General features: G+C 38.3%; 1 protein-coding gene across 2 annotated transcripts in view; it reads right to left on the reverse strand.

Moving 5' to 3' along the window:
• LOC129771861 (breast cancer anti-estrogen resistance protein 1) overlaps positions 1 to 19,170 on the reverse strand; it is a 329,735-nt gene that overhangs the window by 220,226 nt on the left and 90,339 nt on the right. The window contains exon 1 of one of the 2 annotated variants that reach the window (XM_055775975.1): positions 11,673 to 12,905. The exons of the other annotated variant lie outside the window; for it this stretch is intronic. Coding sequence (XP_055631950.1) covers positions 11,673 to 11,783 — 111 coding nt within the window. The 5' untranslated portion in view covers positions 11,784 to 12,905. Of the gene's footprint in view, positions 1 to 11,672; positions 12,906 to 19,170 lie in introns of those variants that run through there. 2 annotated transcript variants of the gene reach the window in all.

Here is a 19,170-nt window from a genome sequence, read left to right on the forward strand (position 1 = left end):
GAACGGATAGCTTCGACAGAACTAAGACTATCCGTTACAATGTAATAGTGTTCAACAGGTCGTGAGGCGACGCTGTCCAGCGCCCAATGAATTGCTGCCAATTCAGCAATATACACTGAGCAAGGATTCTGAAGACTGTGTGAGGTGCTAAAAAATTCGTTGAACACTCCAAATCCTGTGGACTCATTTATAGTGGACCCATCAGTAAAGTACATATTATCACAATTGATACCCCTATATTTTTCATCGAAGATCGTTGGAACGATCCGCGATCGTTGGTAATCTGAATATCCATGGATATCTTGCTTCATGGACAGATCAAAATTCACAGAGGAATTGATGTAGTCAGGGAAACAAACACGGTTGGGAATATACGAAGAAGGATCGACCTGCATGGAGATGAATTCATGATATGAACTCATGAATCCGGAGTGAAAATTTAGCTCGATCAGCTGCTCAAAATTTCCGATCACCAATGGGTTCATAACCTTACACCGGATGAGGAACCGAAGAGATAATAAATTGAAGCGATCTTTTAGTGGGAGTACGCCTGCCAAAACCTCGAGACTCATGGTATGCGTTGAGGGCATACATCCCAGAGCAATACGGAGACAAAGATACTGAATTCGCTCGAGTTTAATGAGGTGTGTTTTGGCAGCTGATTGAAAACAGAAACTGCCATACTCCATCACTGAGAGAATAGTTGTTCGATACAACATTATAAGATCTTCGGGATGGGCTCCCCACCAGGTGCCGGTAATTGTACGGAGAAAGTTTATTCTTTGTTGGCATTTTTTACTCAGATACCTAATATGGGCCCCCCAAGTACATTTGGAGTCGAACCAGACCCCAAGATACTTGAATGACATAGCATGAGTGATCGGTTTACCTAAAAGTTGAAGCTTTGGTTTTGCTGGTCTATGCTTCCTAGAAAAAACCACCATCTCTGTTTTCTCCGTGGAGAATTCGATCCCTAGCCCAATGGCCCAGGTTGAAAAATTGTTCAAAGTATCTTGTAAGGGTCCTTGCAGGTCGGATTCGTTTGATCCTACGACAGACACCACTCCATCATCTGCAAGTTGTCTTAGGCTGCAATTTTGTGTAAGGCAATTGTCGATGTCGCTTACATAGAAGTTGTACAAAAGGGGGCTTAAACATGAGCCCTGGGGGAGGCCCATGTAAGAGAACCGACTTACTGCCGAATCTCCGTGAGAAAAGTTCAAATGTTTCTCACAAAGCAAGTTATATAACATATTATTCAATAGAGGCGGCAGACCCCGAGAGTGTAATTTGTCTGACAAAACCTCTATTGAAACAGAATCAAAGGCCCCCTTTATGTCCAAGAATACTGAAGCCATTTGTTTTTTTTCGGCGTAAGCCATTTGAATTTCTGAAGAAAGCAACGCAAGACAATCATTCGTCCCCTTGCCCCTGCGGAACCCATATTGTGTATCTGAGAGTAGGCCATTCGTTTCAACCCAACGATCAAGGCGAAACAAGATTATTTTCTCCAACAATTTCCGTATACAAGACAGCATTGCTATTGGGCGGTACGAATTGAAGTCGGACGCGGGTTTTCCGGGTTTTTTTGAAATAGCTATAACTCGCACTTGTCTCCAATCATCTGGAACAATATTATGCTCCAGAAACTGATTGAATAAATTCAACAAGCGATGTTTCGCCACATCAGGAAGGTTTTTCAGCAAGTTGAACTTAATTCTATCCGATCCCGGAGCAGAATTGTTACAAGAAAGGAGAGCAAGAGAGAATTCTACCATCGAAAACTCGGAATCAAGATCGTACCTATCTTGTGGTATACCTCGAACAATTTTTTGCACAGGTGCGGAATCAGGACAAACCTTCCGTGCAAAATTAAAAATCCATCGATGTGAATATTCCTCGCTTTCATTCGATGAAGAGCGATTTCTCATGTTTCGAGCCACTTTCCATAATTTTTTCATTGACGTTTCTCGTGATAAACCTCCCACGAAATTTCGCCAATAAGCACGTTTTTTCCCTTTGATCAAATTTTTGAACTGATTCTCAAGGGCTAAATACGTTTGAAAATTTTCAGGGGTTCCACGTTTCCGAAAAGCTTTAAATGCATTCGATTTATCCTGATAAAGCTTGGAACATTGGCTATCCCACCATGGATTGGGAGGCCTTCGACGAATAGTGGAGCCTGGGATGGGTTTCGTTTGAGCGCGAACAGCGCTGTCATAGATCAAACGAGAAATGAAGTTATACTCCTCCAATGGAGGCAAACCATCTCTGGAATTGATGGCTAGAGCAATCGCGTCCGCATATTTTTTCCAGTCAATGTGTCTTGTGAGGTCATATGCCATGTTTATAGATTCTGAAGAATTCGACCCAATGGTGATGGAAATTTTGATTGGCAAGTGATCACTACCGTTGGGGTCCTGGATTACATTCCACTTGCAATCTAACGATAGTGAATTCGAGCAAAGCGAGAGGTCAAGAGCACTTGGTTTAGCAGGAGGTTTAGGAACACGTGTTGTTTCCCCAGTATTCAAAACGGTTATATTGAAGCTGTTACAAAGGTCATATATCAACGATGAACGATTGTCGTCGTACTGTTCCCCCCAGGCAGTTCCGTGAGAGTTGAAGTCTCCCAAGATCAATCGTGGCTCAGGAAGAAGTGAGCACATGTCAACAAGTTGCTTGCGGCTAACCGCAGCTCTCGGAGGCCAATACAAGCTGACAATACAGAGGTCTTTGCCTCTGATGTTTGCATGACAAGCAACAGCTTCGATCCCTCCAATAGGTGGAAGGTCAATTACCACTCGTTGAATTGAACTGTAATGGATAACAACACCCGAAAGAAACAAAAACTCAAAACGATCGATGTACGAGTTCGTGTTGTGTTGACTGCTTTGTTACTTCGGACAAAGGAAAGTGGCGTCCAAAGTAACAGCCGGGTGCTTAAAATACTAATCTATGCATTGGATATTTTTGTATCGGCGATAAAAAGATGAAGAAGATAGATACGTGAACGATTGTTTTTGTAATGCATTTAATGATTGAAAACAGGTAAACTTCGATATAACGTACATTTCACTTTCAAAACTGTACGTTGTATCGAATTGTACGTTATATCGAAGCATAATAAAGTACTCACAAACGTAGTCTATAATACATTATTGTGTTGCTGTTTTAGTACAGTTAATGAATAGCTTCAATCAGAAGACGAACCCAGCCTTTCTCATGATGTTTCCCTTCGTACTGTTGAGTAAAGATTGATTCATTTAGAATCCGGAATCATAAAACCAGCTGTATTTCGGGATTGATTGAAGGTACAAAACTTGTTTTAGCATCACAATACAGATAATTTATTGTTCTATCAGAAAAAAAATATTGAAAAAAATTTCCTTTACACTTTGAAAATGTGTACGTTATATCGAGTGACGTTATATCGAGGGTACGTTCTAACGAGGGTACGTTATATCGAAGTTTCCCTGTAGCACCCATTAACTCGATTTTTTTACATTTCTTACATAGGACCTTTTCAAAAGTTACGCGAGAATTCCATAATGGTTGAGTTTTCATGAAATTACGAATATGTTTTTTTCATCAAATATAATTTTCTATAGATTTTTTTCTAACTCGAGAACAGTTAGTGTTAGAATAAAAATGTCTGTATAGTTTTGCATGCAGCATTACGTGTTAAATCAATTTTTTTATTACTTTTCTCGAAAAGTTACAATTTTTCAAAGCATTGGAATTTCATCAATTCCTAGGATTTAATATTTACATTTGCGTAAGACAATCCATGCTCCACTAGTCATCCTAATTTCCTGTGATCCTCTTATCTCTCCACGCTAATAACCTTTTGTTTACTTCGTGTACCATTATCTATTATCCATAGAAACTGCGTATTAATTCGTGATCAAATTCACTAGACATTGAAATTCATACAAAAGAAGTGTAAATTATTGCATGTGGTTGGATAAAGTATCCAGAATGATTCCTTGTTGTGGTGGCTGAGAGCAGACATACGACCGCAAAGGGTTAATGAATTGCAAAAAGATCGATAAGGATTTAAAAAATAATAAAATATTTTAATTCGCTTTCGATTTCGCTACCGACTAAAGGTGAATCGGAGATCCAGAGTGAAGATGAATCGGCATTTACTGTGATCAATCATACTCCGGAAAGGGCAAAGATCTGCACTCACTGGTACTAATTCGGTACCCCGTGAGTAATTTGGTACCCACACGGATCTCCGACTCTGGTGGTGAATAAAAAAAACGTTGTTTTAGTAATGTAGTAACAAACATCAGATGCCAAAAACCCAAAATATCTGTGTTTTTTTAAAAAAAAAACAAGTTTTGTTGTTTTTGAAATCTCGAAAATTTTTCATGTGCGTCTTTTGAAAAATCATTAAAAATCGAATAGTGAGCCGATTTTAAATATTAAAGCTGACTTGGATCAAGAAATTGATGTTCTTCAGCGAATTCGAGTAAGTGTATCGAGATTTCAATCACAAATTTCGTAGATTTCATTCCAAAGTGAAAATTCGGTATACGGGTAATTTGGCACCCCAATGTAAACATAGTGTTGATAATACACTATGCTAAGTATTGCATGCCCATGCAGCAAAATTAAATTTCGCCCGATTTGGGGATAAAAACCCACCCAGTCTGGCAACATTGTTTTTTTCGCCGCAAAAACAAAAAAAATCTTGTTTACTCAAAAGTATTTCAAAATTAAATGAAACATGTACTTTTTCATGCTACTCATTTCTCTACCGTACAACAACAATGAGCCACAGCAGGGTACAGCTAGTAAAATTTGAAATAAAATAAACTTAAATGGAATTCAGGCGCAATTCAGTTATTTACTTACTTATTAAAAAAGGGAAAATGTGCACGTGGTCAAAGGGGGGTAGGGGTATGAAAATGCACACGCTTGTACACGGAGGAAGTCAAATCGTGATTTTTCTGTCCACGTGGTATGTGGACAGCCCCTAACGTAAGGTCGCCTTCGCCTCGAATGGAGTATTAAAGGATATTATATTTTCCGTCATGAATTCTGAGTGGGTCGATAGTGTATTGTAAAATAAAGAGCGCAAATGGAATCTTTTTTTACATTTTTGTTCTCAAGTCCTAGGGGGATCAATGAAAAGATACAACGCGTCAGTTTTCATATTGTCAGGGGACGATGGCTAGCTTGTGTATTGTTCCCGCGAGGGCAATAATGAATCATGAATCAAAGCTCTCTAGCTACTTCCGCAAAACCACTCATAGTCGTTCTGACAACGCACAATTTTTTAATATGTTACTGAAAAGTAATTGTAAACTTCTTATTTATTCCAAATAATATTCGAAGTGATAAACGAGTGAATTTAATAAAAAACGGATTGGATTTTCGAAATTTGTTAAGCAGTAACAAATGAATAACAGGTTCTGACGCATCTCACAGTGAAAGTCGTCGAAATCTGAATGTTTGGATCTCGGATAGATTTTAGAAGTCGATCTCGTTCTGAAATGCAACATTGTGCTAATTTCAATTCCGATCGGTTTCCGGAGTAAGGCTGATAAATTTGATAGCATTTTGAACCCAAAATATGAGATGAATATCGAGCTAGTAACCTTTGGTTCCTCAGAAAGTCGTATTGTTATTGAGCTCCAATTCTGTTTTTAGAGACTCCTTATTTGTGGTAGAATGGTGGCTGTGTGCCATTATGGGTCATACTATCATGACAGTAAATGAAGGTTTTGGATATACCCAATTTTTCAACGCTGGCTTTAACATTCTTCTCCTGGATATTAAATTATATGTGTTGATCGACACAATGCATGTTCCCAAAAACCAGCTGCAGACATACAACATTAAACCATCACGAGTCCTCCACCATGTACCGCCCCTTGTTACTCGAAGGAATTGAAATTCTTGTCTGCGTGTGCCTTTGTAAACTCTAATTGATGTTCTTTATTGATATAAAGGACTCCCGTCTGGCTACTCTACCATGAATATCGCTTCTTCGGAGCACTCTATGTATAACTGCTGGATTCCTCTTTATATTCGTCTCATAGTTTCTCGGTTAAAGATAAGTGTAATATTTATTAAAAAAAGACTAGCTCATTGGCTTCAATTTTATATGTCGATTTTCTGAATCGGTGAAGTAGTTCAAAAGTTATGAATTTTCGAAAAAAGTAATTTTTGGAAAAAAGACGAAAGAATTGATTTTTCGGACCATCCTAAATTGGAAATGGTCACTTCTCACGATAATCTGAGAATCACTATATCGGTTTCACATCGAATGGCTGATATATTACAATCTTATAGTCTTTAAATGGTTTAAATTGATGAAATTTGGTAGCATTCCCATTTTTCCATACATTTGTCCTGTCTTACCTAACCGTGTTGTCAATAACGGGCATCTTATGCAGCCACGCGAATAGAAAAATTTCTCATTTGATGGTCATCGGAGCAACGTCGTTGGCTGTGAGCGTCGAGCGGGAACGTATTGTCTTTATTATGACAGGAGACAGGAGACTTAAGATTCTCAGGACTAGAGACGAATGAATTGCAAAAGTTTAAAATCTTTATAAACCAAACATGGAAGGACGAAGGAATACAAACAACGCAGGGGATATCGAAAAGAGAATATTTGCGACATAAACTCCACTCGCTAGCGTATTAATATTGCATCCTCTCTGAGGAAATTTTTCAGTCTCTTTCTTTACCCTATAATTTGTGTGGTACTCTAGTGGTTTTTCATCCAAAGTTTGATTCAAAATGATCATTTGTTGTCAGTGTACTTCCCACCACTTCCCACTTCTGATTCCACCAAACAAAGAGCATTGTCTTTCGTCTATAGCGATTTGACAGTGTAATCGATGTTTATTGGATTCCCAAAATAAAATCACTTTTCATTGCCAGTCACAATCCGATGGAGGAATGACTTACTTCTGTGCCAGGCAAGCAGCATTTCACATGTTATTCTTCGGTTTTCCTGCTATATTTCGCTCAGTTCATGCTTAATCCAGTTTCTGATCTACTGAATCTTTCCCAAGGCCTTCAAACGTATGGAGCTGACTTCTGATGTCACATTCAATCGATTCCCGAGTTTTTGTTGCGCTTGCATGTTGTCTTCGACCAAAATTGCTCGCAGTTCGCACCATATTAAATTTTTTGAACCACTGTGATTTTCCAAGAGCATGTTCAGTGTAAGCTTCGAGAAGTATTTGATGCCATTTCGCAGCAGTTAACTTTTTATTGAAAATTGTATCGGCTGTTCATGTCTATTTTTTCAGAATTTAAAAAAAATATGTATTTTAATTTTTTTCTAGTGACTTTTTTTAATTTGTTAGATTTTTTAAAATGAAAACATGAATATTTTCCTACATTTCATTCTTCGACTAAAATTTTGTAGGTCTGATAGATTTTGTGTTTTTTTTTTTAAATTTTGAGGCTTTTTTTTCGAAAAAAGACGGGTGGGTAATGTCGGGGACATAACCGGAGTGACGTAGGACTATACAAAGGGGACAGCTTTTGTTAAATATATATTTTAAATATAGTGTTATATTTTCTCCTACGTGAATATCTACCTGAAAAATGGATTAGTTTACTGTTTACTCTTTATGAATATGTTGATGGTTCTGAAAAGAACCTTTGGTGTTGTGTTTTTGTTATCACTCGATATTCCCATCTTGTTCGGTTAAATCTTCCTGTTTAGCTATTGCGTTTGCCACTCGCCACTGCTTTCACAGTTGGAAAATTTCTTCCCATCCAGCTTGTGACATGTTGTTCAGTAAATTACATTTAATGGGACGTGCCAGAGAAACACTTTGCCACTCACTGAAACTAATTGTTGCCTTGATGAGCGCCGAACTGAAGCTGCTCTGTTCTTGATGCGGGTTTTCTGATTGTCGTGAGCAGCTTTGCAAGCCAACTCGAGCACTCCGTCGACCGAAACTCTATAATCGCTGTTAGTTATACTGGTGCTCCGGCACCAATCCGTTCGGCCTAGTTACCCTTGCGGAGCAATCAGTGAATGCGACCAACAGGGAACTGCACACCTGCACGATTCGAGTGGAACTTTGCCTTTCCCTTAACTTGTCCTCCTTTGTTACGTCCACGATGCCGATGCCGTACAACCACACGGGTTTACGATTTGAAAGAAAATAAGATATTTTTTTGGGGTCCGCGTGTTTTATACTCTAGCGGTACACACTCACAGGATAGAGACAAATCGGCAGACTCAGCCAGAGGGGCGAGTTCAACGAGACGAATGAATGAGCGTTAAAAGGGAGCGATGGCAAAAAAATACATTCATTACGATTTGTTCGCTCGTTGGATTCACATGCAGGCTAAAAAGGGTCCTTTTCAGGATCACAAAATTATCTTCAATCTAAAGAGTTTATTGTATTGTTATCACTCGATATCCCCATCTTGTTCGGCTAAACCTTTCTGTTTAGCGATTGCATTTGCCACTCGCCACAGCTTTCACAGTTGAAAAATTTCTTCCCATCCAGCTTGTGACATATTTTACAGTAAATTACATACAATGGCACGTAGCATTACCACCACTCAGTATCGGATTGGAGGTAATTTTAACCTGTAATTGAACATTTGCGATGACAGTGGTACAGTGTCGACTTTCAATGTGGGGTCATAATTTGGACCCCGAACTCTATGTTTACAAAAATGTCCATCTAAATATGTCGCATTACATGTCCGTCCAATTATCTAAATGTCGAGATAAGTGTAAATTACTGTACTTTCAATCTAGAAGCAATTTAAGAATTGGTGAAAATCAATAAGCTCAGAACAACTGCCAAATTCACATACTCATCAGATCCTGTCAAACAAATTATGAAAAAATCAATTTGTGTTTTATTATTATTTTGGATAATGTTTTAGAAAGCATTGAACTGTATTTCCTAAACTCTTTTTTGGAAGATTTAATGGCCCTGAAAAGCGCCTTGTTTTATGGAATGGGTCCAATTTAGAAAACTTAGCACTCGTGGTTGTGAAGAAAACCATTTCGAACGCCCTCGATGCCGCCTTGTTCTGGATTTGCCACCAAAGCAGTTTGTATAAAGAACAAACTTGTTTTCTTCTGCTACCTGATGCCGTTTTGCGATTGCGTTTGCCACTCGCCACTCGCTGCAACTGCCTGTTGTCTTGATGTCCATAGAACCGAATGTGTTCTGTTCCGGATGCGGGTTTTCTTATCGTCGCGAGCAGCTTGCGGGGAACTCCAGATCAACACGGTTCGAGCGGGATTTTGCCTTTCCCTTCACTTTTCCTCCTTTGCCATATCCAACCATGGCTGTTTGTGTTGGTTTGTTGATGTGTTGTGATGCGAACCGATGTGGTGTACGGTTTGAATGAGAATGATCGTTACGGCAGCGGAGCGGGGATTTTTAAGCTGACTGGCTGGCTCGAGAATTACGCATGTGTGAGACTGCGACCAATGTTTCGTTCATTTTTTCCTTTTTCCTTTCCAATCGTGCTTCATTCTATTTCGCTGCTGCTCTGGTTGCCCGTTTTGGTCGGTACGATTTGAGGAGCACAAAATGGACCAATCAAAAATGGGCACATAGTGTATTTGGACAATGCTTGATATTTCACAATTATTCAATTATTTATCTCAAGAAAAATGAAATGTTATTCGTTATGATAGATGCGTAGATATATTTCCTATCAATTGATGCAAAAACCTTTGCGATCTATTGAGAAATGCTCGAGTTATAAGCGTTCCAAATCTTGCATTTTTTCCTACTTGTTCAGTGCCTAGATTTCCATTTCACCCCCTATATCTTCCGGTTAGACGTAGTCCTACGTCAAAAATTAATTTAAAAACTATGAGATCTACAAAATATTGGTTAAAGAATAAAATGTAGAAAATCAATTAGGTTTTCATTAAAAAATATCGAACAAATTAAAAAAAAAATTATTGAAAAAAAATGTTTTGATTTTTTTTTTGAATCAAAGCTTTTTTTTCTCGAAAATATGTTTTTTTTAGATTCTGTAAAAAATAGACATGCATAGCTCATATCCAACAAGTTACCAATACATCGGAATATGGGCACCATTACAGACAAAAAGTTTTTTCTGACAAGAACCTTTTTCCATGTTTTCATTGAAAAATTACTGTTAATGTTCAATTCGTAACATTTTTATGTGAAAAATTATCACGATTTACATGTTCTGCAAACTTTTTTTCTATTTTGAAACATGTCAAACGCGAGATTTTACACACCAAAATGTTACGAGTAAAACAATAATTTTTCAGGAGTCAGGAGTTTTCGAAGAAAATTCATATTTTAATAAGATCTCAAACTTACCGAATACACTATACCGCTATCTCTTACTTTTAACAAAATTAGGATTGGTTTTAATTTTCTCAAAGAAAACATGAAAAAGTTTCTGTTAGAAATACCTTTTCCGTGTAAAAGTGCCCATCTTCCAATGTATGGACGACTTGTTGGAAATTGTAAGGACTATTCATATAATTTCATTGAGAATTTTGAAAAAATACGTCTTTGAGAAAAATGAGTTTTAATTTTTAAAATTATTTTCAGTGAAACTAAAAAAAACTGTTGGTATTTTTTTAATGAAAATTTAAACAATTCTCTACATTTCATCATTTGACCAGAATTTTTGAGGTATCTTAGTTTTTAAATTATATTTTTTTTTGTAAAAAATTAAGAAATTTTTTTTGACTCTTCAAAAAGTAGTCCAATTTTTTTTTTTGAAGATTTCAAGCATGCAATGTTGTCAATGTTGACCCATGTCTTTACATTCTCAACGTTTTACTGCTATCTGAAATGGTGTTGGTGGCGAAGTTCATGCCAACTCATAAGACGAGTTGGCATGAACTTCGTCTATTGCCAATAATGCATTATAATGAGGATTGCATTGACAGTTAGAGTTATCTGCTACGATTCATATTTACGTAATTGAAAAATTTATTCAAACACAGTTTAACTCCAGTTTCGACGTTGCGATTATTTCTCAACCGTTCCAATTATTTCGGGATGGCGCCCTGGAGTCGCTCACGTATACGCTCGCAACTGTCGCCACTTTCACGATACTGTGAAACGATAATTTGCTTAATGAGCAAAGCGGCGACACTTAACTCTTTTCCACCCATTCGCCGCCTACCCTCAGGGTCAACCAAGCCGGTCCGTGATTTTTGCTGTTCGTGTGCTTTCTTCCCCCCAATTCCTTCCAGCGATGGCGACCGCTTGAAGAAGGAAACAAACACTATTTTAGGTTTTCAACAAGCACCGCACCGCGGCAACAAGAGACAGTGGGCCAGCAAGCTGCTGGCTCAGGTGTGTAACCACAATAAGGGCGCATTTTGCTGTGTCGTGCCGCGTGCAGAACGAGACATTCCATCCAGATCTAGCAGCGGTCGAGTTCAACGTCGAGAAGCGTGAGTTGTAGCTCTTTTCGGTAGCATGTTTATGGAGATGCTACCGGCGCGTGGTAGTAAAATGATATCGATTTTCGGAATGCTCAATGCTCCCATTGGGGCAAGTGCCACCACACACAGGTACCGACCGGTCTGCCCGAGCGAAGGCAAAAGAGTCAGACGTCAGACAACAAAGAATCTTGAGAGTGCCGTGTTGGAGTGCTTCAGATTGTTGGGTTTCCTCGAACTATTACTATTGCATACAAACAATTTCGCTAACCTTTGCCGGTTTCGGCTCGTCATAATCGTACTCCGGAAGGTGTATACTGCTGCCTCGACTGCTGCTCAGAAACGTTGGCGCCGGTGACTGTGGCGACATCGGATGTGGCATGGTTATGCTCGTAAACTCTGGCTGGTCTAAATGTCAAATTCCGGCACGGGAAAAATGCCGTGCTTCCGTTTTTGGCTTAGGTCACGATTTCGTGACAACCTAACGGTGGGGCCTTCGTCGTCACGAATGATAACTAGCACTGCTAACTGATCGACGCAACAAAAAAAAACTCTACCCCGCAGTAATTTCCGTTCCAAAATTTCCGACTTGCGTGATTGGCGTCGATTAGATTCGACAAAGCTTCTTTTTTCACCACCAATTAGTTAATTAATCGCTTGGTTTACCACTTTTTTCCTCCTTGAGGTAGCTTCCATGGTTTTGAACTTGACGTGATTCGATGATATTTTGCATTGGTTTTGCTTTCATTGCCAAATCAGAAGCAAGGCTTTGCTTTCTTCACAACAAAAACTTCCACTCGTAATTAGTGTCACATTTTTCTTCTCATCCGTCAATTTTCACTACTTCACAGACTTTTTGCCAATTGCTTTGCATTCGAATGAACAATTGCTGCCACAGCACTTCCAGCAAGTCAAATAAGACCTGATGGACTCCACAATTGACCGAGGAACAACAAAAAACAATCAATCATCATTACATTTGGCCATCACCATTTCTCTTCTTCCCTTTTTTTCGCTGATTGTGCATGTGCTTATTTTCAGCGCACTTTTTCTTCCGTGATTACTTCACAAAGCCACCGCATTCACATTCCTCCGAAAATAAGCACTTTAAAAGACTTCCGTTGCAGAGGTCACAACCGTTACAAACGAACTTCTACCACTGCTTCATTACGTGTGGGAAAATGATTACACATAACTTCACTCCTGGATACCCTTCTGAATGGTATTATTATCGGAAGAACCGAAAAAATAATACCCACCAAAATGCTATCACTAATCACCTTGAAGTCGGAATCGTCACGCGCGTGGCTTCATACGCCACCGAGGAGTGCACACTTGTCAAAATAACACACAAGGCTCAGGCGACGGCGAGGAGCATACGCGTCAGGAACTGGGAGCGGAACTACAAACGACAACGACGAGAGTAACACCCGATGAAGGAAAGAACACACACGAAACTCGTTGACTCCACAAAACCACGAAACCGCGTAAACGCTCGCGATGGTGGCTCACAGGCGAATGATGAAGAGATGCAGAGGCGCGAGAGTTGAACCTTTCAAGTCGAATTCATCTGACGGATGAATTCGCCCGGTTTGCTACTGGGAGCAACAGTTGCAGTGAATCTCTCTCTCGACTTCTCACATTGGTCATTGCTCTCCAGCAGACTGTGCACCGTCTACTCGAGTGGAACAGAAGAGAAATGCCGGAAAATTTTTGGGTTTGTTTGTTTTGATTTATATATTCATTCACGGACGCGATGGAATGAAGCTTTCCGAAGGTGAGCTCGGTTATGATCTGGGTTGCCAACTATAATATTAAAAAATCAGAATGAAAATAAAAATCAGGATTAATCAGGATAGCTCATAATGGGTTGTCCGAAAAGTTAATGTCGATTTTTGGGAAAACAAAAACATAATTTTCATTCAAAGCAGTATAATTTAATTTTATACCCATAGTTCTGTTTCACAATCTTTCGCCATCTTTCACACAGCTTAAATATTCTATCCTCCCAGAACAAGTTTGCTTCCTCGTCGAAAACTGCTGCGAGCCATATATGTGAGAAACAGGTTGCTTGGTAGAGCTCATAATACAGTATCCATTCCACATCCCACCAGAAACAGAGTATATTTTTCTTCGGACGAAAAAATAAAAATTAATAAGCATAGTATAAATCCTCGCATATGTGGAAATGCTAGTGTTTCGCCTAATCTTTCGATCGTTTATTTTTTTTTCGAAAAACCTACAGCATCACTACAGACAATTGCAGAGAAATCAATATTCAAATTTTCACTGAATTCATGGACCTTGGACTCAATCTTTACTCAACAAATGAGAAAAGCATGTATAATTTTTATGATATGTAGTACGGTTATAGATATATTTATCATAGTCCCATCATTAAAGTTGATTCTACTTTGAATCAGACGAACAAATTACATATAAAATATTTTTTATTGACTGTGGATTTAAAAAACAGTTTCCCTTGAATAATCTTACACTCTACAACGTATTCCTCCATTAATAACTCTGGAAATACATCTACATTAGGTTGCCAATGAATTTATAAGGAAAAATCGACTCTAAAATTTCCAAAAGTTACCCTACACAAAATGTTCACCACCTCGAAAAAACACCTTGTGCCAAATTTTTACAGTTGTGTTAGAAATTACTTCAAATATAAAACGATTTATTTCGATTTTCATAAATAAAAACACCAATGTGTGTTCCCGCTCGAGAACGAATCGTCCGGTTTAAGCTGTCTGTTTTACTGTGTTCATTTTTACCCAAGAAAAGTTCATACGGCGAGAGAAATTAGAAAAGTGAAGGAATATTCGAAAAATGATTTCCCATATGCTGTACATATCGTATTAAGTGCTGTTAGTCCAATTAAAATTCGCATTGAGGCATATAGCATCGTGTTACATCGGGTATGAAGCGAAAACAGGCTTGGCCATTCAATACATTCAACACTCAGAAAGTAAAAATTATTTTAAAAAATTACCTTTTCCATTTCAAATATATTTTCTCTATAATAAAGTAACATGTTTATGCTGATGAGAAAAATGAATAATTGTGGTCGATATAATTATCTTATGTTACATTGGTGAGTTTTTTTTCTTTCTTTATTTCATACGTACAGAACACAGGTGGCATCTCGTCTAGGGCCACAGAGGGTGGTTTTCATCATACCTCATTACACTTCGGCATCTTCTATCGTGATACGTACCATCCCACGTTTAATTACCATTCTACTGTCATCATCGCTCGGTTTCAGACACTGGTTGAGTGAACAAACAATACCCAACAACCAAACAAAACGGCCCTTTTCAAGACCACCAAATCATTATCAAAGGGTTTAACGATTTTATTCTTCAAACATATCCAAAATCAGCATGCAACAGATGGCCTTACGGAATCCTACGTCAACTATGCGGTCGTATATCGGACACAACCCTCCTGTGACTTTTTTTTTCACAAATACTAACTGGAACAGACTTTACTGTTGTTATCGATCACTGGAAATGTTTCGATGTTCAAGACGATTGACAAAGCATGCAATATTGAATTGGGAATAAAACAAGACTTCCTAAATGAACAATTGTGGCGGTATTTCTCTGAATTGATGCAAGAAGCTTTCGCTCGGCTCGTCAGATTGATTTGACGATTTTTCGCCCTATCACGTTCGTCGCCCAAAGTGACTTTTCTGAGTTTCTTGCGGAGTCCAACTTGCGGATAAACTATTAAACGAAGATCAAACTTAGTTTGTAGACAATTTTTCAATGATCTAGCCATATTTTATTCAATTTGAAAATCAGTTGATAACAATAAACCATGCCAAAGTCATATTATATGGGTTTCGTAAAGAGCTGCAGTACAAACCATCAGCACTATAAATAAATAAATAGTATAGTATAAACATTATAATGATATGGTAATAATTTTATTATTTTTCTACATATCCTATAGTTACACTTAGATGCCAATTCTATCAAATTCCATTTAAAAATCCTATTCAATTTGAACGACGAAAGTGTCACCTATAGCTGGGTGACGGGGCGACGAAAGTGCTATAGGAAACTTGTGACAATAATTTCAGAGTACTAAGAGGCTATCCATATACTATGTGAACATTTGTGGAACGAATGGTTCGGATTCCGGTCTCATGTTTTTCATATTGAAAGGACTGTTTTTTTACCAATCCAAAAGCTAGACAATTCTCAAGATCAAAGAGGTGATAGTAAACATGGAAGATTTGATCCTAGCTTGGAAGATGTGTCGATGAGTGTTAAACGAAGGGATACCATGAGCTCTGGCAAGCATTTTTGTGACAAGCCTTGTTCATCGTTGGTTTTGGCTCTTTTCAGTCAAATATCAGTCAGTCCAACTCTGCCGTTTTCTCCTCCAAACAAAAACACGGGGCATCGACAAAAAGTAAGGACGCATTTTTCCCGTCAGTGACCAAGATGCAGACCAAGTGTCTGCAAGCGAAAAAAGTGTCGTTAAATGCGAAAAAACATGGTATTTACATAATTTCGAGATTCTGAACAAGAATTTGGCATCCTTTTTTTATTTGGGACCGTCTCTAAACCACGTAATTCTCCTACCCCCTCCTACGCATTTTTTTTTACATACTTTTTTATATAATTTTATAATCTTTGAGCACAAGCAAATTCACTGGGCGTCCTCCCTATTAATAAAGATCACGTAGTTTATGAACAACCATCAAATCAAACAAATTCTGCTATAAATATAAAATACTAGCTAACCCGGCAAACTTTGTCTCGCCCAAAATTCGTTTTTTGTTAACAATACCTTCAAAATCCAACCGCAGAGCTGTTCATTGATTGATCTTCTAAGCGACCCCGTTGAATTTACCTTTTACTATAAATTTCCGATTATTTCCAACAAAACTCATCATTATAATATCAGATTATTTTCAGACACAATTCTCGTTCAAGATTTTTCAACCACTTGCAAATAACATGTTTCTCCGTTACATGGAATAAATGTTTTATACAGAAAATATTATAGAATAAAGACAGCCCTAAATCAAACAATTTTTTCCCTTCAGAAATGTGGAAGGAGCGTTGAACCACTTTAGAAATGTTTCTTGTCCCCTAAAACCTTCACATGACAAATTTGGTTCCATTTGCTTTGTTTTCGAATTATACAGAAATTTGTCTTTTATTTGTATGGCAGCTCCCCCTTAGAGAGGGAGTGGAGTGTCTAACCACCGTAAAAACCATTGAGTTTAACCACCATAGAAACATTTATTGCACCCTAAAACCTCCATATGCCTAATTTGGTTTGATTTGCTTGATTAATTCTCGAGTAATGCAGAAATTTATGTTTCATTTGTATGGCAGCCCCCCCTTAGAGAGGGGGGTGGAGTATCTAACCAACATTTATTGCATCCTAAAACCTCAATATGCCTAATTTGGTTTCATTTGCCTGATTAATTCTCGAGTAATGCGGAAATTCGTGAAATATTTTACAATTACTTTTCTCCTTTTTAAAATAAGTGTTTACTGTGGAAATGAGAAGATGATTGACTATACCATGATTAGTATTTTCTCGACTATTTCTACGAGTGAAATTTAGAATTCATTATACTTATCAGCAGGAAAAACCTCTCTCGCTGTTATTTCCATGTCGTCTTGTGATTTTCGATGCTACATTGTTTCGTAGATAAGATCGTTTATGTTCCATAGTGGCGCCGCGTACCTATAGTGAAGGTATGAACTGATATTAAGTCCTTTTTTGGCTTTAATCAAAATAAAGCAAGATTTTAAACATGGTTCAGATGGTATGCACTAATTAGGGAATATCCATTTAGTACGTCAGGCAACAAACATTTAATGAAAATAAACCTCACTTCCCTTCACCCGAACATGACAACTTTCTTATATCTTTCATATTATTTATGACGAATTGTGAAACACCCTCCTATCTTACAACGTGACGTTATGAATTGATATCTCCCTAAGTAATTCAATTTGTAGCTGCATAGTTTATGGTTCTCTCCATAGAATTTTAATTATAAATACCACCGTATTATGGAACAAAACACATGGCTTGGATTTATTATATGTAAAAAGTCTGTGCATCGTGCACATTTGATTAAAAATTCAATTCAGTATTAAGAGAATCAATCATTGACTACAAGTCTCATTGATAAAGAACGAACGGAAAATAAACTCCATGTAAAAAATCAAAATAAGCAGACAGAAGTTTAGTTATGTTGTTTCAGCTTCAGTGCTCCAGCTCCAGCTTTTGCTGCTTCTCTCGGTTATGTTCTGCCAGTTTACTCTGCTTCTTGTTCTCTTTTTTCTTCTTTCGTTGTTGCACTTCTTCTTGCTTCTGCTTTCGGAGTTTCTCTCTTTCAATTTTACGTTGCTCAACTTCTTTTTGTTTCTGCTTTCGAATGTCTGCTTTCTCTTTCTTCAGTTCTTCGGCTCTAATTGTCGCTAGCTCTCTCTCCTCTGCTTTGACTTTCTTCCTCGCTACTTCGTTCTCCTTCTCTTCTTCAAGTTGACGAATCTCCGCAAGCCGACCCGAAGCTGTCAAGCCTGGGTGAAATTTCTTTTTATAATTTCGGTGACTGCTGCTTCTTCTTGGAGTGGCGGCGTCTGAAGCAGTTCCGAGATGCTCATTTAATGTTTTGCAATGTTGTCTCCATTTACTTCCTTCAGCGCTCTGAGTAATGTAATGTTACGCTCTTTCAACTCAGAGCAATCGTCGCCCATCTGCTCGACAAATGCTGAATCCTCTCCAGGGATAGAGTCTTTAGTAATCGGCACCTCAGGAATCAAGTTGGGGGCTTCCATATGTTGCATATCAAAGGGCATTAGCAACATCTCGTAAACCTGTCGAATGATTTCTTCTTACTCGGATTTGACTGAGCCGTCATTGAGTCCATATATGCGTTCCCAGCAAATACATTCTATCGCAAATTGGATTGTCGACGTTGGAATGATAATCGAATTCTCCAGAACATCTTGGCCAACAATATATTCGTTTAATCCATGACCCTCGACCACAATGAATGCTGCAGGGTCCTTATGAACTGTCTCGGAAGCATCAGATACTGACGGACTAGCCTTATTATACTGTCCTAGCGCCAAAAGGAAACAGACCGCAAACTTTGAAACCGTTTTTAAAGCTTTCCTATTTGATCCCTTTATTTATCGCTTTTTGCAACGCGCCGGAAAACATTCCTGCATAGGAAAGCATAGGTTCTTGTGACTGTCTGCGTCTTCAACTTCGTACACATTTTTGCTGCCGCGAATAGCAAGCACGGCTTTTGTCTGCGGATGTAGGTAGAATGATGTTTCATCGCCGTTGAACATGCGACTTGGATCCAATGCTGCTGCCACGAGATTGTTATTCTCCAGATGGGAGCCATATCTAATGAATGAGATTTATTTTGTATACAACTTTTCATTTGATGCCGAAAAAATCCAAGCTATCATTCAAGCTGCAGAGCGTTTCGAAGTAATGCACTTTTGATATTGCGATCAAATGTGGGATTTAAGCACTTGAATATCATAGCAAGAAAGGGAAAATATTACGAAACAGTTGACGCCAATTTCGTATTTTGCCTGATGGCCAGCGATTTCCCACTGTGTGTCGGTTTCACCCTGAACGGACTCGAAATTTCAAAACAAAATTTTTGAGCATCTACAGGGTCTTTCAGATTGAACGCCCACGAAAAAAAAATCGAATAGCTCCTTTTCGTTCCGTAGATGGTAACACTGCATTCCTCACAT

This window comes from Toxorhynchites rutilus, chromosome 2 (genome assembly GCF_029784135.1).
Source record: "Toxorhynchites rutilus septentrionalis strain SRP chromosome 2, ASM2978413v1, whole genome shotgun sequence".
In the NCBI taxonomy this organism is placed as follows: Eukaryota; Metazoa; Arthropoda; class Insecta; order Diptera; family Culicidae; genus Toxorhynchites; species Toxorhynchites rutilus.